The 25,521-nt window shown below is 44.4% G+C and overlaps 2 protein-coding genes and 1 long non-coding RNA gene across 6 annotated transcripts in view; 2 read left to right on the forward strand and 1 right to left on the reverse strand.

The window, feature by feature from the left end:
* Positions 1 to 1,273: 1,273 nt before the first annotated feature.
* Positions 1,274 to 12,624, forward strand: PSMA3 (proteasome 20S subunit alpha 3). Its single transcript, XM_083738213.1, has 11 exons — positions 1,274 to 1,494; positions 5,240 to 5,322; positions 7,389 to 7,512; positions 7,808 to 7,909; positions 8,050 to 8,123; positions 9,679 to 9,754; positions 10,090 to 10,155; positions 10,549 to 10,595; positions 11,349 to 11,416; positions 11,922 to 11,986; positions 12,450 to 12,624. The coding sequence occupies exons 1-11, from the start codon at positions 1,474 to 1,476 to the stop codon at positions 12,492 to 12,494; spliced, it is 771 nt and encodes a 256-aa protein (XP_083594339.1). The 5' UTR covers positions 1,274 to 1,473; the 3' UTR covers positions 12,495 to 12,624.
* A 217-nt stretch (positions 12,625 to 12,841) lies between these two features.
* On the reverse strand, positions 12,842 to 24,398 carry LOC310844728. The gene is made up of 6 exons (XR_014564275.1): positions 24,271 to 24,398; positions 21,186 to 21,461; positions 18,688 to 18,767; positions 16,103 to 17,395; positions 14,532 to 14,946; positions 12,842 to 14,171 (listed from the first exon to the last, which is right to left on the reverse strand). It is a non-coding gene; the product is annotated as an uncharacterized lncRNA (long non-coding RNA).
* Positions 24,399 to 24,990: 592 nt separating this feature from the next.
* Positions 24,991 to 25,521, forward strand: part of ARID4A (AT-rich interaction domain 4A) — a 60,715-nt gene continuing 60,184 nt past the window's right edge. For 3 of the 4 annotated variants that reach the window (XM_083731503.1, XM_083731501.1, XM_083731505.1), the window contains exon 1: positions 25,064 to 25,390. The gene's annotated coding sequence lies outside the window, so the exon portion shown is untranslated. Of the gene's footprint in view, positions 25,391 to 25,521 lie in introns of all 4 variants that reach the window. The other variant, XM_083731504.1, reaches the window with a different exon arrangement.

The following is a 25,521-nucleotide window of genomic DNA, read 5'->3' on the forward strand; positions in this document are numbered from 1 at the left end:
TCATTTCATATTCATAATATGCTCTGAGCTATGGAAAACAGCCACAAAAATATTTTAAACCAGGGTGGGGAACCTTTTTCACCCTGTGAATTTGGCAAACTGTATTATTGGGGAAACTGACACAAAAAATAAAAGTAGCAAGAGGCTAAAACAGGCTTCCTCAAATTTGGCCCTCCTGGTGTTTTTTGGCCTACAACTCCCATGATCCCTAGCTAGCAGGACCAGTGGTCAGGGATGATGGGAATTGTAGTCTCAAAACATCTGGAGGGCCGAGGTTGAGGAAGCCTGGGCTAGAAGAAACACAGCATTTATGCTATTTGGTGTGGTTGCATTGATTATACAAATAATAAGGTATATTGAAGAACATTACCCATCCTTTATAGCACAGTTTGGTGTGCATGAAGTATATATGTTGCTTTTCCCTTCTCTCCCTATGAATTCCTATAAATTCAAATCGTTATTGATTCAAAACACATTTTACTTAATCTCTTTCACCCCGTGTGCTTCTCTTTTAAGGTGGCAATCCTATGTAGGCTTACCTGGGAGTAGGAGTAGTCGTCAAGTTCTGTTTTATCAGAGAGATTCTCAGTAGCAAGAACAGCTTTCTTGGTGGGACACCTATTGCAATGCCTGTCATTTAAAAACGAAGCATGCTTTTCCTCATTTTTTAGGCTAAACTGAAAAATTGTGCAGAAATAACTAGTGAACTGATTAAGGTGCTCTGCAATCAGTTTCGGGGTATAATGAGCCGAGTACATTTACAGTACACCCTTGGATGGATGAATCCCAGCTGTAGAAGTGAATAGATGCAATCCCCAGGGAGTACTGTGTGTGTGTGTGTGTGTGTGTGTGTGTGTGTGTGTGTGTGAGAGAGAGAGAGAGAGAGAGAGAGATTCCAACAGTTTGACTCTTCTTTTAACTCTTGAGAGAAGAAGCGATTCGTTTTGCTCAAGGGGTTTTATTTTGCATGCATTTTTTTGTAGATAAACTAACAAGGCACCGCAAAAGGGAAAAAAAGCGAACTGCGCCCAACGTGGGGCTCGAACCCACGACCCTGGGATTAAGAGTCCCATGCTCTACCGACTGAGCTAGCCGGGCACTGCGTAAAGCTGCTTCCCAGAAGGTTTGTTGGTCTACTTGAGCTACGCGTGCGTGCTCCATCTGTTTCTCCCCCGATTCTGACGAGCGTGCGCGCTCCGCCCTTTCCTGCAATGACTCGGCGGTCTCTCCGCGAGCGCGCACGCAACGCGCCTGTGGCTCCGCCCTCCGGCCGCAAAAGACCAGCGTAAAAGGCTATTGGCCAGGAGCGCAGACTGCCCGTCCAATGGGCGGGCGCGTTGTTGAGCGGTGGGTGAGAAGCGCGAGCGGGTGGCTGCCTGAGGGGGGTCTGGGGAGGCGAAGGGGAAAGGCAAGCAGGCCGGCTGGCGAGGAGGCGGAGGAAACGGTTGTTTCGGCTTTCGGCTCTCCGCCGCCATGAGTTCCATCGGCACCGGGGTGAGTGTCCCCTGAGGGGAAAGGGAAGCAGCAGCAGGCGGCGGCGGGGGAGCGCTGTCTCTGGGCGAAGCCCCTGAGGGGCTCGGGGGGGCTCGGAATGCGGGCGAGGCAGGAAGAAAGGGCGGCCTTCTTTCCCCTCAGCGGACTCTGTCGCGGAAGGGGGTCTGTGAGGAGAGGCGTGTGACGTCACACACGCGCGCGGGGTGGGAGACACTTGTGCTACTGCTGCTGAGTCACTTTGGGGAAACCGAAAGCAAAAGGCCTTTTGGGGAGAAGCTGGGAGAGGAGGGGAAACATGGAACGGGATTAAAAGATGTGTATCCTTTAAATCAAGGGTCAGCAAACTTTTTCAGCAGGGGGCCGGTCCACTGTCCCTCAGACCTTGTGGGGGGCCGGACTATATTTTGAAAAAAGAAGAAGGAATTCCTATACCCAACAAATATTCCAGAGATGTATATTAAATAAAAAAACACATCATACTCATGTAAAAACACCAGACAGGACCCACAAATAACCCAGAGATGCATTTTAAATAAAAGGACACATTCTACTCATGTAAAAATACACTGATTCCCGGACCGTCCGCGGGCCGGACTGAGAAGCCGATTGGGCCGGATCCAGCCCCCGGGCCTTGGTTTGCCAAGGTAAAGGGACCCCTGACCATTAGGTCCAGTCGCGGATGACACTGGGGTTGCGGCGCTCATCTCGCTTTACTGGTCAAGGGAGCCGGCGTACAGCTTCCAGGTCATGTGGGCAGCATGACTAAGCCGCTTCTGGCGAACCAGAGCAGCGCATGGAAACATGGTTTACCTTCCCGCTGGAGCGATACCTATTTATCTACTTGCACTTTGACGTGATTTCGAACTGCTGGGTTGGCAGGAGCAGGAACCAAACAACCAATGGTCTAAACCATTGAGCTTCTTGGTGAGCTCCTTTGCTCTGCCCCAGCTCATGCCAACCTAGCAGTTCGAAAGCATATCTGTGCAAGTAGATAAATATGTACTGCTGCAGTGGGAAGGTAAACGGTGTTTTCATGTGCTCTGGCACTAAGATTTGTTTGGCCTCCCCACCCCATTGAGCTATAAAGTCATTAGGACCAATCTATGTCATGGTGTGATGTGCAAACTCTGCCACTGTGTCAAACTTTAAGCAAGCTTTCATTAGAACAGACTTTGTCTACTGCTTCAAACTTCAATGTTTAGCACTGCAATTCTTTCTGAGAAGCTTGTACATTAGCTTTTAGGCTGGGCCAGCCAGAGGCCTATGAACCTAAGAAAAAATATATGAATTAACATCCACACCCAACACCTGAAATAATGAGCTGGATTTTCCATTGTATAATGTGTGAAATGGTCATATAAGATGAAAAGTTGAAATGGAAGAAAGTCACTGCAGTTCTTGGTTGGCCAGGAGAGGTAGCTGTTGACTCGTCCAAGTCACTATGAAGTTTCTACACCTGGTACCAAGAACCAAATTAGCTCCGCATAAGAAAAAGAGAATGGAGCTCACAAAGGCAACAATACATGCATATTATAAATATAATTAATTAAAACAAAATGCATTTATTTCCAAATATCAAAACCCAGGAGGCAGCCTTACTCATGTATGCATTGTGGCATAAACTATAGCATAGGCTGGTTGGTAAAATGTTGGTGGTCTGTTATCATGCTTGCTGAAGACAGGTGAACAGACAATATATTTATTTTGTCACCCGATAATTGATAGGTCTCAAACAATGGAGGAGTAAACACCCTCCAAACAAATGCCTGATTTCTGTACTATACTGTGAAGTGTCTAAGATGACAACTGAAGTCATTGCCTCTGTAATTCTCTTAAGACTGAAATTAGGCCTTCATGTGACTTGGGCTGCAGCAGAAAACAGCAGCCCCATACTGCCTGTTTTTCTTCCCTGTAATGTCAGATGCAGACTTGTGTTATTGCACTGCAAGTTTTCCTACCTTCACTTTGCTTCAGGAACTTACTTTTGTGGTGATGGGCTTCTTGTAGCATGAGGTGATGCAAACTGTCCAGTGTGACTAGATGTTATTGTGGAACAGATTGTTGTGCTTCCCTGGCTGTTCTGGAAGGCTATTGGTTATAGTACAGTGTGGATTGTTTTAATAAAATCAACGTAGTTTATAAACGGGACGCAGGTGGCGCTGTGGGTTAAAGCCTCAGCGCCTAGGACTTGCCGATCAAAAGGTCGGCGGTTCGAATCCCTGCGGCGGGGTGCGCTCCCGCTGCTCGGTCCCAGCGCCTGCCAACCTAGCAGTTCGAAAGCACCTCCGGGTGCAAGTAGATAAATAGGGACCGCTTACCAGCGGGAAGGTAAACGGCGTTTCCGTGTGCGGCTCTGGCTCGCCAGATGCAGCTTTGTCACGCTGGCCACGTGACCCGGAGGTGTCTCCGGACAGCGCTGGCCCCTGGCCTCTTGAGTGAGATGGGCGCACAACCCCAGAGTCTGTCAAGACTGGCCCGTACGGGCAGGGGTACCTTTACCTTTAGTTTATAAACAATAACATGAGAAGACACAACTTAAATAATTTTTTTTGAATTGGCATTTTCAGATATTTCCTAAATATACAAAGTATGTCATGAATTGCTTGAATAATATATTGTGCCACTTCTAAGGGTATGTTTGTGTTTGTGTGTGTGTGTGTGTGTGTGTATATATGCTTTGCAATTTCAGAAAATAGTGCATGGTATGTGCACTTAATAATTATTGCTTGCTCTTAATTTATATGAGTGTGACAACAAAAAATTAATTACACAAAACATACATTCTATTTTTATGTCAGAAATGAATATTTATTTGCTTCAGTATGCATATATTTCAAACATCTTTTTCTTTCTCTTTCCATATACCGTATTTTTCACCCCATAGGACACACCGGCCCATAGGACGCACCAAGTTTTTTGGGGGGGAAATAAAGGGGAAAAAAATTATCCCCCCCCCCCCGGCGCTTGTGGGGCTGGCAGCAGGGAGAAGCGCTCTTCTCCCCGCTGTCCCCGGAGGTTGCGGGGCAGGGAGCGGGGAGAAGCACGCGTCTCCCCGCCGTCAGCCTCCAAACCACATCAGGAGACAGCGGGATGGCGGTGCTCCGCCTCCCCGCTGTCCCCCGACCCTGTGGGGCTGGCACCGCGGCTCTCCTGAGCCTTTTCAGCGAAAGCCTGCATTCGCCCCATTGGACGCTCACACATTTCCCCTTCATTTTTGGAGGGGGAAAAGTGCGTCCTATAGGGCAAAAAATACGGTAAGAGAACCTACAAATGTTAAACTGAAGGTCAGACCCAGCAATTGTTGGTTACATAGGAGCTTAGTTCTCTAAAGCTGCAACCCTAATTTTGAACTCTGTGGGACTCAATGCTCAGTAAATGTGCTTGGAATTAGCAGTTGGCTTTCTATAGGCCGTTGCACCCAGATTTTCAATTATTGGGCAGAATGATTTCTTCCATTATTGCATTTGTTTCATGTGTGAATCATAAAATACATAGTTTTAACTGATCTTTATTTTGTATTCTATCTATTGCAGTTAAGCGGTATATATGTTGTTTAAATTAAATAAAACAAATATTCATAGTTTGAGAAATATGCAAATTTAGAGATTGTTTTTATAGTAGGAGAGCAGCACACCTTATTTATATAGTGGGGTATGCAGTGAAATTGACTAAGGAATCCCAGTTCCACTGCCTTTTGCTGTTCTTTGAAAAAAAAAAGCTACAAATGTATGCTTCTCTTTTGCAGTATGACTTGTCGGCATCTACATTTTCTCCAGATGGCAGAGTGTTTCAAGTAGAATATGCTATGAAAGCTGTGGAGAATAGCAGGTAAGAGTAAGGCCTGTTATTTATTTATTTTTAAAAAACCCTTTTTAAAATGACCCAAACCCTGATATACAACTTAATGTTAAAAAGAACACTAAACAGTAGAATTTACAAATGAAATTCCTTTATACTGCATCATACCCCAGTATAGCCTCCTTTACTGGCAGTGGATTCTCTTTAGTGGGTTGGGAAGTTTCCAATTCACAGGCCTAATTAGGCCTGGCCTGTGGTCTCTGAGACAGTCGTCCACAAATGGTGACCCTCTGCTATCATGTATGATGGGGATAAGCAGGTAAGAACACAGACCCAGGGCAATAATTGGCTGAAAATTAGTGCTATTTGTGCAAGCCCTGCTTTGTTCGCAACACATTTTGAACCTTAACTGCACCCACAAATGAAATTCAGAAGGGCTTGCTGCAGCAGCTGATTGGCAATTACACTGAGCACCTCTGAAGTTGTCATCTGACATTACTCTGACATGTGATTCATAGGTCAAAGTTGATCTACGGGGCGTGCAGTACTTAAGGATCCAGCCCACTAGCCATGTAGACTTCCCCACTCCTGGTTGTATAGCGTCAGACAAATATATTTTCTATTAAATGCTGCTACCTGTTTCTGCATGCAAAGTATGGGTTTCTCCACAGAATAGCAGGTCCTTTTATTTACCCAAGAGGCTCAGTGGTTTTGACCACAGTGCCACCTGTGTCCCCCATAGTCACCTTTAACTGGACCACACCATCCAGTGGTCCTTTACCTACCTTGACCTGCTTTTATTTGTATGTGTTCTGACCTCTTGAATTCTGTGAACTCCTTCTTGTACCTTGCTTACTTGGGAGTAAGCCCCATTTGGAAGTGACATCAATAAGTGAAGTTGGGTTTTAGCCTTACAGCCTGCCATCATGCATTTTTATTCAGAGGTAAGTCACAATATGAAGCCTCTGTTTTCATTAAAATCAACCAATATTTTGCTCTGAACCTCTGTAGGAACAGGATTGCTGCTTTTTCATTGTTCCACCTTGGCAGATACATGATGTGATAGCAGCTAGTCAAACTAATTTCAGTCGAACCTACTTTCATCTAAAGCCCAGTCCGTGCATGTTTCCTCAGAGATACTTACTCACATTGAAGTGTGCCTAGGACTGCAGCTGACAGCTATAAAATTCATTTGGTTCGATGATTTTTTAAAAAGTTGCATGATGGCGTAAAACTTTAGCTTTAAAAAGTTTGGATATTGTTGAAATCAGTGTATACACATATGATTTTCTTAGAAAATCAATGTCTTTGAAATGTATTGTTTCATTTAGGCAATATTTTCATGCCATAAGGAGGAAGCTTTTTTAAAAGAGTGCAGTGAGGTTGCACATAGTAGGCAAGCTAACACATGCTGCATTGGTGGTTCAAAATGTTAGTGCTATACAGTACTAAGTTGAAGTTCTGTCAAAATGAATAGGATTCAAGTAATGTGTCCCATCAGTGGAAGTTCTGCTCCAGGACTTCAACTTGTTTAACCAGGCTTTCCCTCTTTCCTCTGCTTGTGCCCCCACCCTGTTAGCTCTGTGGGAGTTGTTGGAACCCCCAGAACAGTGGGGGGGGGGGTAATGAGAGGGTTGGGTGTTCCGACTGGAAAGTCATCGTGTGTGACCTAACAGAACAATTGTCTTAGCTTGATGTTGAATTCCTCCTACAGTACATGTGTATGTTTTCTCTACTGTATTTGATAGTAGCTTTTTATCTTGATCCAGTACTGTCCTAAAAAGATGAAAATTTGAATAAATACTAAAACCATAATATTTCAGTTCCAAAGCCATATAATATACCTTGTGGTTCTCTTATAAGCGTCGTGTGCAGGCCTTTCCTGAACTGGTGTAGTTTTCATCAGTTGCAGATACCGTTTATTGTAGATTAGTCATGTGGTTTGTTTTTTAAATTAATTAGGTTGGTTTTTATTGATGTTTCTTAAAGAACTGTTAACCTGTTTTTCCTTGAACACCTTCTGATTGAAAATGTGACTGAAAAGTCCTAGCAGGAAATACTTTTAACTGATTACTGTATCGTAACTTTTTTTTCAGTACAGCAATTGGGATACGGTGTAAAGATGGTGTGGTCTTTGGAGTCGAAAAATTAGTTCTGTCCAAGCTGTATGAAGAAGGATCCAACAAACGCCTCTTTAATGTCGATCGACATGTTGGAATGGTGAGTTGGTTCTCAGTATCTTTGAGCATTCATTGCCGTTTAGCAGGTGCTGAGGCTTATCCCCCTGTCAAATGGCCTCTTGGATAAGCCAGTGGTAACATTTAGCTTGTAACCAGGAAGGAAAGCTGGAGGCGTCAACTTGCAGGGGTGGAAATGCTAGTTTGACCAGTTCTGGAAACATGTGCCTGGCAATCATGTGTCTGTTGTAAAGGATAATGCCAGAGAGATACACGGGGAGTGTTGACTCAAATTTCTGTTTTGATTTTTGTTGTAAGATGGCTGATGTTTATTTCAGGCAGTCGCAGGACTCCTGGCTGATGCCCGTTCATTGGCTGACATAGCAAGGGAAGAAGCTTCTAACTTCAGATCCAACTATGGTTATAATATTCCATTGAAAGTAAGGAGCTTTGTTTCTTTTTGCTTCTATCCGTATGCAACTTATGAAAAACATAGCATGCTTCAGATGCTTTGCAGGAAACTTATTAAAAATATTTCCAGTGCTCTTACTATTCTTCTTTCTTCCCTCCTCCCTAACAGCACCTTGCAGACAGAGTGGCTATGTATGTACACGCCTATACTCTGTACAGTGCTGTCAGACCTTTTGGTTGCAGGTAAGAGCTTTTATTCATTTATACTGCAATTCACAAAACACTTGCCAACCAGAGTTCAGACCAGATAGTAACTTAAAATGTGTTTGTATATGAGAAAAATATATTTAAAAGCCTTCATCTCTGAGCACTAAATGCACAAACAAGGGTAATAATCAAGTGAAGATGCTCTGCTGGATTCTTGCAAGTTTCTGAAGGCAAGATCTCCAGATCTAAGGAATGCACTCTTGCTGCTTGAACTTGGAAATCTGGATTGATTGCTTACTTAACACAACCTCTTAAACAATCCACCAAGACTGCTTAAGAGTGAAAAAGAAAAGGAAGGCATCAGCCAAAAGGGGAGGGGCAAGGAGGAAGGCAGGAAAAAACACAACCTGGTGCTAGATGGAGAGTTTAGCCAGGCATGTTTTGACAGAGCCCTTCCTCAAGGGGAAATAATTAAGTTCTGCTTTCAAAAAGGTGCGTCCTCTGGGTTCTGTTGGATTATATTCAAAATGTGTCGCAGTGTGTTTTATCCCAATTCTTTCCTATCAGTATTACTAAGAATATTCAATGGCCTGGATCCAGACCTGCTATTCCACTCTTTCTGTTTGTGTGTATTGGATCCAACTGAAACTGCTCCTCTTTTGAAGCATCTCTGAAAGTCTCTGAAGAGCGGGGTTTTTTTTTTTACGGCTTTAAAAATGATTTCTGCCCAGTTTCTTCTATCACATTTTTTTGAGGGCTTGCCAACCTTCCAGAGCGAACTTTTGGAGGCATTGAGGGACTGCATGGTGAGAGGAATTTTCAGAAAATGCCTGCCTTTCCTCTGCCCAAGGTAGCATCCAGTTAGCAGAATTCCACTCCATGCAATTCTGGATCCAAGTCCAACCCAATATACCCACAATTCACTAGTAAGAATAGGTTAAATCCTATGTGACCTAGAAGTATATGCATACCTTATTTAAATCAGCTGAATAAAAAGGGTTGCCCTTACAATTTCTGATTTGGAATAACAAATATTGGGCATTCTAACCTTTCTATTAAAATTATGGGTATGCTAGAAGCTAAAAAAATATTGGGAATCTTAACAAGTATCTATAGGTCAGCAAAACATACCTTAAGAACACCCCACGTTCTTAGGCAACCATTCTCAACTTGACATAGTCCACATGTAATAATTTGGGAAGATATTTATTTGTGCTGTTCCGCCACGAACAGGGCTTTTCCAGTAAGTGTTATCTGAGTGAAGAGAAGTGTGGCAGAACTATATTTACCATTTGGCAAGGTGATGCCTATGGTAGGCAAGTTATAGTAGTTAAATATGAACCCAATGGTACATTACAAAATAGGGTGGCAAGTACAGAAGTTTCCCATCCCAATAGAAACGGCTCTGTGTTAGTCATGGGCTATGGCTTGTTCAGCTGATTTGAGTGAAACCGTCCCAAATTGCTTACTTGGAAGTAGGCCTCATTGAGCAAAGTGATACTTCCCATTAAGTGTTTGTAGGATTGCAGACCTTTTGTCATTTATTCTCTGTCTGGCAGTTCTTCTTCAACAAAATCTTTTACATTTCCAGCTTCATGTTGGGTTCCTATGATGGTGATGATGAAGGTGCTCAGCTATACATGATAGACCCATCAGGCGTTTCATACGTGAGTTAAATCTTCATAGGTGGGGAACAGTTAGTAGATAGGCAGTTGCATGACTCTTGCTCATCCACTGAAGTCCTTTAGTTTAAAGTGATTGGGGCAGCGGGGAGCAGCTGGCGGTTGGTATTGGGCTGCTTACTGATCCCTAGTCCAGAAGATCACCAGATGTTCAGTATACTTGTGCAGGTCTCTGGAATGGGACTGACACGGTATGAACTTCGTCTGCTGTTTGATAAGGCACATGCATGCATTTGTTTGTGACGTTACAACACTATGTAAAACATTTGCAATAATTACAGATATTGTTTGGTTTAAAGTTGTTCCTGTTGCATTTACAGGGTTATTGGGGATGTGCCATTGGAAAAGCAAGACAAGCTGCAAAGACAGAGATTGAAAAGCTCCAGGTAAGGCATTGCCTTGTGCTTCTAAACAAACAAATGCTTCTAAACAGTGCTTTTAAACAAACATCCCAGGTGTCTCTGAAACATTTTTTCCACAGGGCAGGAATTTTCTGGGTTTATTAATCCAGGTATCTAGAAGTGTTGCCTTCTCAGTAAAATACTGGACTGCTGTCACCAGTTCAAACTTGACCTTCCAAGAGCTTTCCAAGAGGATGTGTATAGATATAATCTTGGTTCTTCAGGAATTAGATTGGTGCAGAAATGAGCTTCCTGAGAATCTAGATAGAATTTATTTCACACTTAACTATAGTGCATTGGGTTTGTGAGCTTTATTTGAGAACAAAGTAAACACAATAGTATGTGATTAAAATGCTCACTGTATTTGTATATCCACAGATGAAAGATATGACTTGCCGTGATGTCGTTAAAGAAGTTGCAAAAATGTAAGTTTCTTACAATGTTGGTTTGGGTTGATTCACTGGGGCAGTTCTTACATTGAATTGTCTTTGGATGATGGGCTGTGGTCTAGCAGTTAAGATAAAAAGGACTTTACATCCATATTATGACCCTATTTGATACTCATAATTTCATATTTTTGTGTGAAAGTCTACATAGCTAAGGGATGAATTATTTAGATGTTGAAATTTTGAGTGAACTTTTTATTTGGAGGATGGATTCAACTTTTGATAGGTGATTGATTTCACGAGTAATGCTAAACCAAAAATCCTGGCTTATTGCGTGAGTGTTTTGCATTCAGCTTCACTCCTCCCTTGCTGAAAGCTCCCATCTAATCCTGACTTGTTTACAAGCCATGGGAAGCTATGTTTCAAGTGCTGAATCCTGGCTTATTTTACTGCTTGTACAAAGGGAGGAATGAAGAGGCAGGAAATGATGGAATTGTGTGCAGCTTTCATTAAACACTAACATCAAATTAAATCATGCCAAATAATTCTGAAAGAGGACCCTTTTAGAAGCATTTTATCTCCAGTAAGTAACAGAGGAGCCAGAGTTTTCATGTGATTTTTAGGAGTCCTGAAATTGTGATGTGCATGTTTCTGAGTATATGCTCTCTTCTAAATGTATGTAAAAACAGTTTACTATTGAGCTCTTCCCGTCCCAAAGCTGTAAGTGGGTTCCTACTATACTTCTTGATAGATACTTGGAATAACTACTTTTTCTGTGTTTATTTTTTCTAGAATCTACATAGTCCATGATGAAGTAAAAGACAAAGCCTTTGAACTTGAACTCAGTTGGGTTGGAGAAAGTAATGTATCGTTCAAATCTCCTCTTCCTTCATTACTGTTTGCTGCTTTATGAAAATAGTTAATTTTGTAACTTGCTGTGATTTATCCTTAATTAACAGCATATCTAAAACAAAGAACCTGCGTCCCTCCAGATGCTGCCAGACTCCAACTCACATCATCCCTGACTATTGGCAGGGGTTGTTGGAGGCCAACAACATCTTTCGGGTCTCTGGTTCCCCACCCTTGACTTTGAAGACATGTGCCCTTGTATGGGGGTACATAATCTAAATACCATGGCTGTATACAACAAGTCTGCTCAGGAGTAGATCCATTGGAATCAGAAGCCGTAAATTAAGTCTGCTGGTTTTAATGAGTCTACTGTATGACTATAGCCCATACTGTTTTTCAGAAAACAGTACGACAAAATTAGTTTGTGGCACATTTGTATATGACGTTGCCTTTGCTTCAAACTTAGAAGATAGGTTTGCATTCTAAAAAAATAAAAATTTCCTCTTTAATTCATAGTAACCAAGGGAAAACATGAAATTGTCCCAAAAGACATTAAGGAAGAAGCAGAGAAATATGCTAAGGTAAGTGCTGGAATTTCACTGTCTGTTGTACATAGGAAGCTGCATTAGACATCATACATTGGTACATCTTGCTCAGTAGTCTAGTCTAGCTGGCAGTAGCTGTCCAGATTTCAGGTGGGGAATGGTCCCAGCCCTGCCTGGAAGTGCCAGGGATTGAAATGGGGACCTTCTGCTTACATTCCTGGGAGGAAAACATGTCTTCCAATTCCTCTTAAGTAATTTTGGTTTACAAAAGATAATCTGGTCCATAAATCTTAAAATACCAGTCACCTTTAAGTGGAGAAGTGATGATGCAGGCTGCTGTAGAATTTGTGTGCTTTTATGTAAAGTAGGTATAAAATGTCAGCTATTTAATTCCACAAATTGTGCGCACAGCTAGATTCCTGGTGTATGTGTAACATGTGGGATGCTGTCTGTTAGCACGGAAGCAGTAGGACCTGATCTTTTCTCTTTATTTCTACAGGAATCTCTGAAAGAAGAAGATGAATCAGATGATGAAAATATGTAACACATTGTTACTTCAAAACAAATGTTTTAATCTGTACCACAGGCCTGTGTATGTATTTGACATGATGTATGTGCTGGAAGACTATTTTGAGTGACCAACTTGCACTAAAAAATTTTCCAATTACTGTTTATATTTGAGTATCAATTATTTGTCCAAAAGCTTTGTTGTTGTTGCTTAGTCGTTTAGTTGTGTCCAACTCTTTGTGACCCCATGGACCAGAGCACGCCAGGCACTCCTATCTTCCACTGGCTCCCGCAGTTTGGTCAGACTCATGTTTGCAGCTTCGAGAACACCGTCCAACCATCTCGTCCTCTGTCATCCCCTTCTCCTTGTGCCCTCCATCTTTCCAAAGGCTAGGACAGGGTAACTGTACAATGAGAGGAAGGGCTTGATGGAGACACATAATGAACACAGGAAGATATACCTAGCTAGGAGCCAAAGAAACTTTGTGCACTGATGAGGACTTGCAGCTTGTCTTGAAATGCCACAACTGTCTTTTTCCTCCTCAGTGCTACATAGCAAACCCTTTTGAAATTTCCAAAAGCAAATTGGCTGCTGCATAGGTGGTGGTGTGGAAAAAATATGTTGTTGAAGGAAAAAAGTTTAAAATCACATTGGGCACCCAGATGTAGCATGCTAGATTTCACCCACTACTAAGAGAACTACACTCCCCAGCCCTGTTGAATCCAGGCCTTAAAGAAATGGTAAAAAACCTGCTCCCTCCTGTCAGAAGGTAGCAGCCCAGATACCTGGTCATACAAAGAATATCAGGGCTGTATCCTACAACTGGACAAGTTTATGAGTCAACCTCCCTACCTAGCAGTCCAATCTTCCTGTTGTCTGGATTGGATTATAGTAAGTATGATTACTCCTGCTTTGAGATGCAGTTTGTAAAAAGCTTGTGTAAAGCATGAACAATATGTACCTGTCTGAAAAGTAATATATATAGTAAGATGTCACACTCAAGCTTTATCTTTCCTCTTCCAATTCAGCAGGTGGGATGGCTTGAGGGCAAATAGTGAGCCTGAAGCTTGGTCATGCTTGAATAGAAGGGATCTGACTAATGCTGTTGGATATTGATTTGTGGCTTCATGTAACAGAGTGGTGGTTGTGAAAACATAATCTGAGCCCTAGTTGGGAGAAGAAAATTGTTGCAGTATTTTGTGTAGTGCTGTGCTTTAGTGTGGTGATCACTTTCAACTAATTTTTGCAGTGGCTGGAAAATGCTATGATTTTACAGTGAGATTTTCTTAAGAGAAACCAGAACTTTGTGCTCCGATGAGATTGCTGTTGTTCAAAAACTACTTAACTTTCCAATTTATTGCACTTGTTTAGATGGCAATGCTTACACAAGGATGCTTGCATGAAAAAGATAATTTTTTTACCTGAGAACACTCCAGGGCAAATTTGGGAGAAGCCTAGCATTTCCTGTCCAGAAAGTTGTTTTCAGCCCATAGTCAGCACACTAAGCCACCATTTCACCCACTTACCTACTTTTGATTAACATCTGCACAAAATACAAAAGCTTGCTCACTATTTTGTGACAATCTTGGCATTCATGAATATTTCAGATACTTGGCCAATTTCTTACACTGACCATAGATGCAGGTGGTCCAGCAGCCAGCCACATGCCTTTGAGGCCATAAGTGGGGCATGGGATACTAAGTATCTCATGTTCTTCCATCTACAGTGGTGCCCCGCAAGACGAACGCCTCGCAAGACGAAAAACCCGCTAGACGAAAGGGTTTTTCTGTTTTGGAGGCACTTCGCAAAACGAATTTCCCTATGGGGTTGCTTCACAAGACGAAAAAATCTTGCCCCCCGGCGGGTTTTTTTTTGCTTTTTTCGCCCTTTTCCTAAGCCGCTAAGCCGCTTATCAGCTGTTCTGCTGATAAGCCGCTTAACAGCTGATCGCTGGAAGCCGCTTGACAGCTCTAGCACTAATCCGCTAAGTTGTCAATGGGCTTGCTTCGCAAGACGAAAAAACTGCTAGACGAAGAGAATCGCGGAACGGATTAATTTCGTCTAGCGAGGCACCACTGTACTTTGTCTACAGTCAAAGCCAACTTGTGTACTCAGCTGCCCCTGTGAATAACAGGATTATTTTAACATTCTCCTCTCCCACAGCAGCTTTCTGCCACCATTTACACAAATGAGTACATGAACTGGAGCATTTCTTACATGATTGTGTTTAGTGTTGAATAATTTAGTACTGAAGTTCTTGAATGAGCACTAGTTTTGAAAGAGCTGCCAGTAGTGGGATATTTTTGCCTACTTTCCTACATCTGTTGATAAAAAAGTAAGGTGAAAGGAAACATTTTCGCCAATTAAGAGTTATCATACTTCTACTTATGAATTTATGGTAGAATAATGATTGCAGCTTCCTACTGGTAAGATGCTGAACCACACAATATTAATGATAGTTCAGATGACCAGTGGCAGTGTCACTTGGCTCATTACTACAGTGGTGCCCCACAAGACGAATGCCTCGCAAGACGAAAAACCCGCAAGACGAAAGGGTTTTCCGTTTTTTGAGGCACTTCGCAAGACGAATTTCCCTATGGGCTTGCTTCGCAAGAAGAAAGCCCATAGGGAAATCTACGGGGACCTCTTTTAAATGCTGGCGGTGGGGAGCAAAGCCTTCCCCCCCCTCCGGCCTTCAGAAGAGGTCCAGGAAGGCCGGCGGGGGCAGAAAGGCTTTGCTCCCCACCGCCAGCATTTTAAAAGCAGTCCGGGATAGCAGGGAAGCGCTTCCCGCTATCCTGGACGGCTTTTGAAGGCAGGCGGGGGGAGCAAAGACTTTTGCTCCCCCGCCGGCCTTCAGAAGAGGTCCTGGACCTCTTCTGAATGCGAGCGGGGGTGAAAGTCTTTGCTCCCCCCTGCCTGCCTTCCCGGAAGAGCGGAGAAACGCAGCGTGTTTCTCCTCTGTCCCGGACTGCTTTTGAAGGGGGGGAGCAAAGACTTTCCGCTCTCCCGGGAAGGCAGGCACGGGGGAGCAAAGACCTTTGCCCCCCGCCCGCCTTCAGAAGAGGTCCTGGACCTCTTTGGGTCCTTTGCTCCCCCGTGCCTGCCTTCCTGGGAGAGCGGAAAGTCTTTGCTCCCCTCCGCCTGCCTTCAAAAGCTGTCCGCTCTCCCGGGAAGGCAGGCAGGGGGGAGCAAAGACTTTCGCCCCCCGCCAGCCTTCAGAAGAGGTCCAGGACCTCTTCTGAAGGCTGGCGGGGGGCAAAAGTCTTTGTCCCCCCTGCCTGCCTTCCCGGGGGCTTTTAAATCGCCCCGGGACAGCGGAGAAGTCCTCCGCTGTCCCGGGGCGATTTTTAAATGCTGGCGGGCGGCAGCGAAGCGTTCGCTGCCGCCCGCCAGCATTTTAAAATGCTGTCCCGGGGTTTTTTAAAATGCTGGGGGTGGGAAGAAAAGCTCTTGTCCCCCCCCCCCCAGCCTTCAGAAGAGGTCGGGGGACAGACTGTCCCGGACCTGGTCTGAAGGCAGTTTCCATAGGAATGCATTGATTGATTTCTAATGCATTCCTATGGGAAACCGTGCTTCGCAAGACGAAAAACTCGCAAGACGAAAAAACTTGCGGAACGAATTAATTTCGTCTTGCGAGGCACCACTGTACTTCCTGTTCCTTTAAAAAAAAAGTTTCTCTGTATTTACAGTGCTGTACTCAAGACCATGTTTCCACTTTCTCATGTCAGTCATGGCATCCCCAAACCACAGCCCTGCTTACGTCATAAATTAGTGTGACCAAGCAGGAAACAAACACATGCAAACCAGCACTGTGTGATTCACAGCACAAAGCACTTAATATATGTGCTAAGGATAATTTGTACATAATATGTTGTAAAGGAGAGGAGTTGGTAGGTACAATCCAGCAGGTATGAGAAACCTCTTTACAAATGTAGGGCAAGCTTCTCCTATCTCTGTGAATGGGGAACCTTCACCCCAACAGCCCACATTCACTCAAGTGCAGGAGTCACATGCCGGTAGTAGAGATCAGCAGTAAAATAGTCACAGCAATAGATGGGACTCTTAATTTTGTAGAGTAGACTATATTCTTCAGATTTACACACAGCCAGACAATAAGCAGCATCAGCACAATTCAGTGATACCTTCCAAACAGGCAAAAGCTGAGCAGGACCAGTGAATGATGGTCTAGGCCAGCGTTTCCCAAACTTGGGTCTCCAACTGTTTTTAGACTGCAACTCCCATCATCCCTAGCTTGCAGGACCAGTGGTCAGGGATGGGAACTGTAGTCCAAAAACAGCTGGAGACCCAAGGTCTCATTCAAAAAAGGAGCTCTAGTTCTCCTAAATTAAGAGGTGCAAGTATTACCAATAGTGGCCCTTCAGCGAGTAAAAGAGGCAAGACAGAACTCTCATTAGGACTTAAGATGCAATGCACAGGTCTTCTATTGGGAGCCAGGGGTCTTCTACATGCGTAGCAGACAATTAGTCTCCTTTCAATGGGTACACTCTTGTTTATCCATAAACAGCTCCTCAGCCGCAACCAAGAGCAGAAGAAGCTGTGGTGCTCACACTAGGACCCAATGCACAACCCTTAGAAGAGTGTCTCAAAACATCCACAAAGCATGTTTGTCCAAGCTCCTAGCTAGTGCATGGTAAACAAAAGATGCCAAATGTAATCATAAAATATGCTTTTATTCCATAAATCAGTGTTTAAAATATCTGTTCATCTTGAGACATTTTGTCAGATACAATGAAAGTTCTCTGCTTAACGAAGATGACTCGGAACAGATTATAAGCAGTCAACACAAATGTACTGAATCCCACAAGCAAGATAGCTGATGTTTCATCATGGTTCCGGCCATACACACAAGCTCACACGGTTCTGTGCCTTGGGGAGTATTTTCTGCAGGGATCTCTACATTCACAGTCACAATTCTGTTGAAGGAAAATATTAAAATGACACAAACATACAAATATTGGGGAAAGCTATATGTTCTCATCCAAGGGGAAGAGGCAAATCACACAAGTGTTTTGAAGATACTGTGTCCATCTGATAAAATAAGAAAACCTGTCACCGAGAGAGAGAGAGAGAGAGAGAGAGAGAGAGAGAGAGAGAGAAATCAAAGAGTACATAGCTAACACCATACAATTAAAGGAATTATTTGCACATAATAGAATGCATAAGCTGAGAATACAGAAAAGTGTTACTGAGCTTGGGTGGGAGCCAAAAGTAAACATTTGCTTCTGCAATACACCATTACTATTTGTAATCTTAACATGAGTTAAAAAGAATAAAGGCTATATTGACTTGTAACATCAAAGTGAAATAAGTTGTCATCCTAAAATAGTAATTATATCCAGGGAGATGAAAACTAGCAGATTGCATATTTTACATACTAATACCCAAGTAGACATCTACAGATCAAAGGGTTGTATGAACAGAACCAGCTGTCATAACTTTTCTCTGCCCTTATGCCCACCCCCCATCCCACTGGTGGTTGTCCTGTATAGCTATGAGTGTAGGAAGGAATCACCTGAACCAAGGCAGTAGACAAAGCTATAAAATGCGGTATTTTTAAGTGTTTCCCAAGCAGCATGGGATTAAGCAGCCACATCCCTCCAGGAGGATGTCAACCAAACTTAAATCACCCTATGCAGAGCTACTTCTGAGATCACATTGTTTTTCTGTGCAAAATGCCTGGTTTCTCATTTAAGCAGAAAAATATTAGCAACTTTGCCTGACCAGGCAGGCTCTTAGCTATCAATTCCACTGACAGGCATCCAGGGACCTCCTTACAAAAACCATTCCACATTGCTAAATCTTATTACCACAGGTAGAAAACTGCTTCCTTAGACTCCAACAATGGAAGCAGGAAGCCAGGTGAGCAGTTTCAGCCAACAAGCAAAAAACAAAAAAAACAAAAAAACAAAAAAAACAGCAGCAATGAAAATCAGTCTAGCTGCATTTTCATTTGCTGCTACTTGCGGTAAAGATGGAAGAATAAGTGTCTTTATTCTACACAGGCAGAGCTTTACAAAGGAAAAACACACTGGGATGCCTATGATTGGATTTTATTTGTGCGTTGGACTAGCTCCATAAGGATTAGCACCTGGAGAATGAGTTCACTATCAGCATATATGATTATGCAATTCTGACACAACAAAGCACAAAAGGAGGGGAAAACCTTCACACTACATAGCTAGCAAATATTGAGAAACTGTCTTACCTTTCCAGATGGCTTGGTGATTAAACAAAGTACTGATTTCCAAATGCTCTCTGGAACGGGGTGAGCAACTTGAAAGGCACCTGGCAAATAGCAAAAAGAAGTTACATTTCTAGAAAGCCTGGCTTTTTTTCCACCCTAGGCATTCCCTCTGCTCCAACACTTCTGCACAAATGGCAATATCTGTATTCTATGTTGCCTGGTTCAATAAATTATAGTAAAATGCTCCAGCTGACAGTGCCTATTCCTTCTCTATACTGCTGTCATTACCAGTCTAGACCCTCATAGCTCAGTCAGTAGAGTGTGAGGCTCTTAATCTTAGATCCCTGCCTTACAGGGTTCGGTTAGATGATCCTCATGGTCCCTTCTCTACAATTCTATTATCAATGTGCACATTATTGCTTTCAGCATTAAAGGGCATCAACTGGTAATATAAAGTTTCCTTCTAGTTGTGGCTTTATGGAGCTAGAATACTGCTCTGGAGAGGCAGCAGCAACTGAGAGACCAGAACCTGGGGAGAAACAGGAAGAAGGTGCCTGAATCACTGTTTGCAAGACAGATTGTTTTGCCGGGGTGGTGGTGGGGAATGCTTAGGCTAGAACAAGTATTATACCTTTGACATTATCATAATCCAAACATTCACAGCAGCATGTAAATTATTTATGATGTATTAATTTTAAAATGCATTTTTAAAAGTAGGTATCTGATCAAACTACACTTCCAAGTTTCTAAAAACTGTTAATGCCCAATGTAGCCAGATCAGTAACTGGAGTGACACCCATAGATTTTCCAGGATTCTCTAATCACTGTTCATCTCCATCTCAAGTAGCCATGGAGAGCCTGGCATGACAAAATATATTTAACAGCTGCTATAAAGCTGAACTGCTTTTTCTTTCTTTGGAAACATCATTGTTAGTAGTTCTTATGGGCTTAGCACACAGTGGGGCACACTCAAGTTTTGCAGATTAAAAGTATTACTCTATGAAGTTTTAGCAGCCTTTCCCAATATATTGTTGCCACAAAGCAGCAAGAACTGTAGCTTACTCTTGGATATTACTTTCAATCTATAGTGGTGCCTCGCAAGACGAAATCAATTCGTTCCGTGAGTTGCTTCGTCTTGCGATTTTTTCGTCTTGCGGAGCACGGATTCCCCGGGTATTAACAGCTTTAAGAAAAAGGAAGCAAACCCGCAAGACGTTTTCGTCTTGCAAAGCAAGCCCATAGGGAAATTCGTCTTGCGAAGCACCTCAAAAAACGGAAAACCCTTTCGCCTAGCGAGTTTTTCGTCTTGCGAGGCATTCGTCTTGCGGGGCACCACTGTATGATAATAAAAGCAGTCTTGTGATGAAATGCAGCATGGGAGCTGATTCACATTGAATTGGCTCACCTCTAACACAACAGAAGTTAATGCTTTTGCATTGTGAGAGATTCTTGGGCTCTCAGGCATTGTGGTTTGAATACGAGGGAAAGCACATGTACTAGTTTGCTGATCTGAATGTAACAGTAAATCAAGGTTTGACATAAGGAGGTTGAACTCAAAGCCTGCAAGGTGGGGGGGGCAGCACACAAGCTCAAGCCTCATTCACATAACATCAAACAAAAATTCAACCCAACATGTGAACCAAGCCATTCATTCCTCCCATTGTGTTCACTGTGTTTCTTAAAAAAAAAAAAAGACCTTTACACATATGTTAATAGCATGGATTTGTGTATTCAGCTGTAGCCACTTTCTGTACCACAAACTCTGTGAGTTAGTACAATGTCCAAGGTTTCTTTCTAATAAACCTACAGTGGCAACTGCCCAAGCTGAACATCTGAGCTTCTAAGGATAATTACTTCCTTTGAAGTGTACAACCCAGCTAGCTTCCCCCTCCCTAAAATAAAATCAGACACTCACACCTTGTTTCATTTAAGAACTGGGACAAAAGGCAAAACAGAAGAGGAAAATAAAAATGCAGCTACATTCATTTCCTTCCCTTCTTGGTTCCCAGGTTTATGAAGACCTATTCAGATATATGCTAGAACAAATAACCTCACTAAGTCAAGCCCTAATTGCTTAACAGCTCATGTGTAACAAAACCAAAAGCATCAGAACTGAGTCTTCCAACAGAGACATCAAACAGGATTCACCATATAAAGGACAGCAGGTGAGCTACGATATAAAGTACTAATTTGCTATGTGATACATAGTTAATGGTCATCATCACAATACCCTACATGGCAAAGTTTATTTTACAAAGACACAGAATGATCTTGTGATAGTTTGGTCTTTATTATTTACATATCTTTAAGGATTGAAGTTCACACCCCATTCCCACCCATCACCCTAGCAGGATCACTTTAATAATAGCCGTCTACTAGCAGGCAACGTCTATGGCTGGAGTATTTGATCTACCTACAGTTCAGCTGTGTTTCCTCCCCCAACTGCAATCACAATGCAAAAAAATACACTGTACTATGTGCCTCGGGATAAACTATTCAGAGCCAGTGTTAAGACCAACCTTCTCAGTCGTAGTTTACAGCCATCTTGTCTCCGGCATCAACATATGAAGTGCAGCAGCTGTGGCTCAGCTGTCCCACTCATCATATGTTCCGTGCGAATTATCTTCCTCTTTAGTTAGATAGCCCAGCTTCACAACAGCACCAGCATCCTCCACCCCATGGCTTTTGGCACCACAGGTTCCTTTGCAAGGTGCTCCAAGTTTATTTGTCATCACCATACTGAACACGTCCCTCTGATGCCTCATTGGGTTAAGTTTCAAAGAAAGAATTTGCTGCTGGAATAACAGATACAAAGTGTCAGCATTTTGTGCAAGAGATTATAGGCCCCAGCTCAGCATGAGCTTATCACCCCCTTCTCAATCAATTCTGTCCTATTATACCCCTTGTCAAATCAGAACCAACAGTCTGCTCATGGCATGCAAAGGTCTTTGCATGTGGGACACTATTCCAACAAGGTAACAGTTTTAGAAAATGGGAGACGCTCCTGCCAAATTTGGTGGGAGCTCACTCATCCACTTAAACTCAGTATGAATCAATGAAGATTTTCTGCTGGGGTGTACAGTCCAACATGTCTTAGCCTGCTAGGGAGGAAGGTTCTACATGGCTTAAGGTTCTATCTCTTTTTGACTTTGAATTCTCTTTCCACGTGTTAAAGGGAGACTGCCCTAGTGTTTGAAAACCACTGTCCTGGGTAGTTAAGTGCAAGCATCCATAAATACAGTCAGGCGTGACCAACAGTTACTAATGGTCTCTTTCTGGCAATTCCTAGATGTCCTGGACAAAGCAAGATACAGTACCTCATTTCTCAAATTATTGCATGATTTGCAGGCAACCTGAGGGGAAGGCTCTTTCTTCATAACGGGTTGGAAAGAGAGACTACTCTCTCTCTCTCTCTCTCCAAGTTCTCTGACACACACAAAGAAGGAGCCTGCCTCTTTTAGTACCTCATTTGGAAGATATACCAAGCATCTCTCTTGCTGTTTCCTGTGTGTTGAAAGCCCAGGGTAAGTGAAAAGCTGACCCAGCTCCTCCCCATGTGTGCCATAGGATTCTGTGTAGGAGAGGAGCCAGTGGCCAATACAAATGGCTCACTACTAAGGCCAGCAATAATTTGTGGAGCCCTGCCTAAAATTTTCATGAACAGTCCTGTATTTTCTGTATTCAACCTACAGAAAGAAACACCTAGCAAGTTAGCCACAGGTGGCAAAATTAAGATAAATTACAAAGGAGGAAGGACATCCTCTCCCCACCCCATTCCAACTTGTGTGTCACAGATGACAATATGACTATGCGGCCTAAAGCATGATGAATATCTATCTCATGCTCTGTAAATGTCATAACTGTTTTTTTGTGCTGATTTGAAAACTGGTGTAAAATTATGTTGCTTGCAAATATGCAAATCCTTCTTAGCTGAAACAATTTAAATACTGTGACGGAGGTGCCGGCATACTTCCCCCTGCAAATATCAAACAAGTGCTTCTTGAAAGGGGGGTACAAGATGGAGTTCAAACTGCTGGAAATACAAAGTTTAATCTGAAATCTTAGGCACAATACTGTGCCCAGAGCTCAGAACCTGCTTGCGATTATGAAATTCTCTGTCGCAAAATGTGCCTAGAACATGGGAGTTTCGAACACTGCCCCTAGTTCCATAATTACCACCCTGAACAACCAGTGCATTCATAAGGACATCTGGAGTGCAAAGCGTACAAGCACATAAAAGATGGGCTAAAGTGATTTAAGAAGCATGAATCCTAAGACAAGAGTTAGTACTTGCAAGGCCCTCGTGAAATTTTATTTTATTCTCTTATAATCCTCAGTAAAAAGCTCTACTCATACATCATGGCAGAAGTTTCCACTCTACTCATGACAAAAAAGCACTCTCTTATGAAGCTACCTTCTTTTCATCACTTGGCAAGTTGATGGAGAGCACAAAATTCCTAATTCTTCTTCATGTTTATAAAGAATGGTCCTTTTGACAAGGTGGGAGGACTTTGCAGATCTGAGCAACTTGCATTTACTAGAAATAGAACACAGGCACAAAAAGTCTGCACTACAAGAAAGCAAAGCTTGCTGCCCTTTGCAGCACAAACATCTCTTAATCCACACTGAGCAGTGGCTCACACATGTCATATTGAAGGTATGAGATATGGATACCTATATATCTATCTGTATGGGAGGGCAGGGAGAGAGAAGCATACAGAATTTAGACTTGAGAGTAGTCCTTTGCTTGGGACAATTTTTTGGCTGCAGGGCTAACCACACATACTTATGAGTAAACATGACTAGGAGAGTGCTATTACAGCTAATACACAACATTAATCCTGAAGAGGAAGTCAAGCTAGTCTTTAATAGAATATGTTTTAATTCTGCACAGTTGAAGAAAGGCAACAGCCGAAGCTTTTTGTGGGCTAGAGCCCCTCTTCATCAGACAACAGAAGTACTATTCTAGGTTGAAAGGTGCAGGCATACATGGATTGTGGAGAGTAAGCCAACAGCCAGCGGGGGTTTAAGCACAATGGAGCAGGGCCCAGCTGCTTTATGGACAGCCTCCACGCGCAGATCTCTGGGCAGATCTCACGACGGCGTCCACAAATGCATATCCCTCTCCATAAAAAGCGCCCCTGAGGCGCCGCAGGATGGTCGGGCGTTTGCGGGTAGCTACTGGAGCAAAAAAACTGAAAACGTTACAGAAGGGCTACGACAAGGCCATTTCACGAGGAAGGGACAGCCATTAAGCACTTTCAAGAAATACGTCCCAGATCCTCGCGGGGGTAAACTTCACTCCCCTGCTCTATCAAAAGGAAGAGCGAGGAGGGAAACCCGGAAGGGGAAGCCCCGCCCCCTTATTGGCGGCTGCGCAAGTCCTGACGTCACACTCGGCTTCCGGTCCGCAGCCCCGCCCCACTACGCAACGTTTACCTCGGCCCGTTGAGGCAGTTTTCCGCGGTAACGGTCGCGGGGCTCGCGGCCCTCCTCGCCCCTCGACGTTCTCCACACAAAATAGGGCTGTTTTTAAGCCAACGGACGGAGGTCGCATTCTCCCCCGCCACACACATTAAAAGGCCTCACCGCACCCACACCTACCTCGGCTTCGTTTACCTCAGGCCTCCGCCGGAGCCGGTCCTCAGCACCCCTTCACCTCCAGCCCTCTCAACGAAATGGGACCGAGACGTGACTGAAGAGCGCACAAAATGGCGCCGGGCGAAGGCGATGGGGAGGAAAAAAATAATGAAACCCTGACGGCCGGAGGACGCATGCGCTTTAGGACTCGGCTTTCACTTCGCCGCCTCCGCAAGCTTCTGTTGACCCCGCCCTCCACCTTTCCGTTTCCATGAGACAGGCGCGGGCAGCCAATCACCTCTCGCCAATCCTCCTCCTCATTTTCCCCCGCCCCGCCCACCCGCTCCTCAGATTCCTGCCTCGCCAAGTCCTCCTCCAATCGCCTCGCGGCGCTTCACATCCGGCCCCTGCAGGCCTCTCGCTCGCTTCCCCTTCTCAGCCTAGGGAGGCGGGGCGGGTGGAAACTTTGACTTAACTCCCTTTTTTAAGCCGCCGGCCGTCCAACGGCGCTTCGCCCTTCCTCGGTTTGGACCAATGAAAAGTCTTTGATGATGGTGGGGGGGACGGGGAAACGAAGAAGAAGAAGTCGGGGGCGGAGGAAAGCGGCCTCCCAATCGCGTCGCGGAGAAATGCCCTTCCGCAGTCCAATGAAAGGCGGGAGCTGCGCGCGGCGCCCGATCAGGGCGGGGCAGAGCGCCCCCTCGAGCGTCACGGGCGGGGAGGGGGCCCCGCGGGGGGAGGAGCCAATGGGAGGCCGCGCCGCGCAGATCCTGCTCAACAGCTTGTTATTTGGGTGTTGAGCCGCGCAAGGCAGCAGCAGCAGCAGCAGCGCTGGGCGAGGGAGTTCCGCCCGCCCGCCCGTCAGGGAGCCAGAGCGCGCGAGCCAGAGGCAGCCCGGGCTGCCGGGGGCGGGGAAGAGGCGGAGCTGAGGCGCCAGACCACAGGCCCGTCCTCCTTCCCCACCTCCCTCCCCGCTGCCGCCGCTCGCTCGCTCGCTCGCTCCGTCGTCGTCGTCGTCGTCCTTCGCCGCCTCAGCCGCCGCCGCTTCTTTCCTGCCCGGGGTCGGACGGCGGAGACGCGCCCACGTCTTACACCGGAGGAAGGAAACGGGGCAGCCGCCGCCGCCGCCGGATCCTCGTCGGCGGTGAGTTGGTGGCGGGGCTGAGGGGGCCTGGCCGGGCTTGGAGGGAAGGCAGGGGACCTTCTGCGCTGGAACTCGGGATCCCCTCCGGAGGTTGCGGGAGGCCCGGGCGGGATCCTCCTCCTGCTCCTGCC

Source organism: Podarcis gaigeae (assembly GCF_964106915.1).
Source record: "Podarcis gaigeae genome assembly, chromosome: 1".
Lineage (NCBI taxonomy): Eukaryota > Metazoa > Chordata > Lepidosauria > Squamata > Lacertidae > Podarcis > Podarcis gaigeae.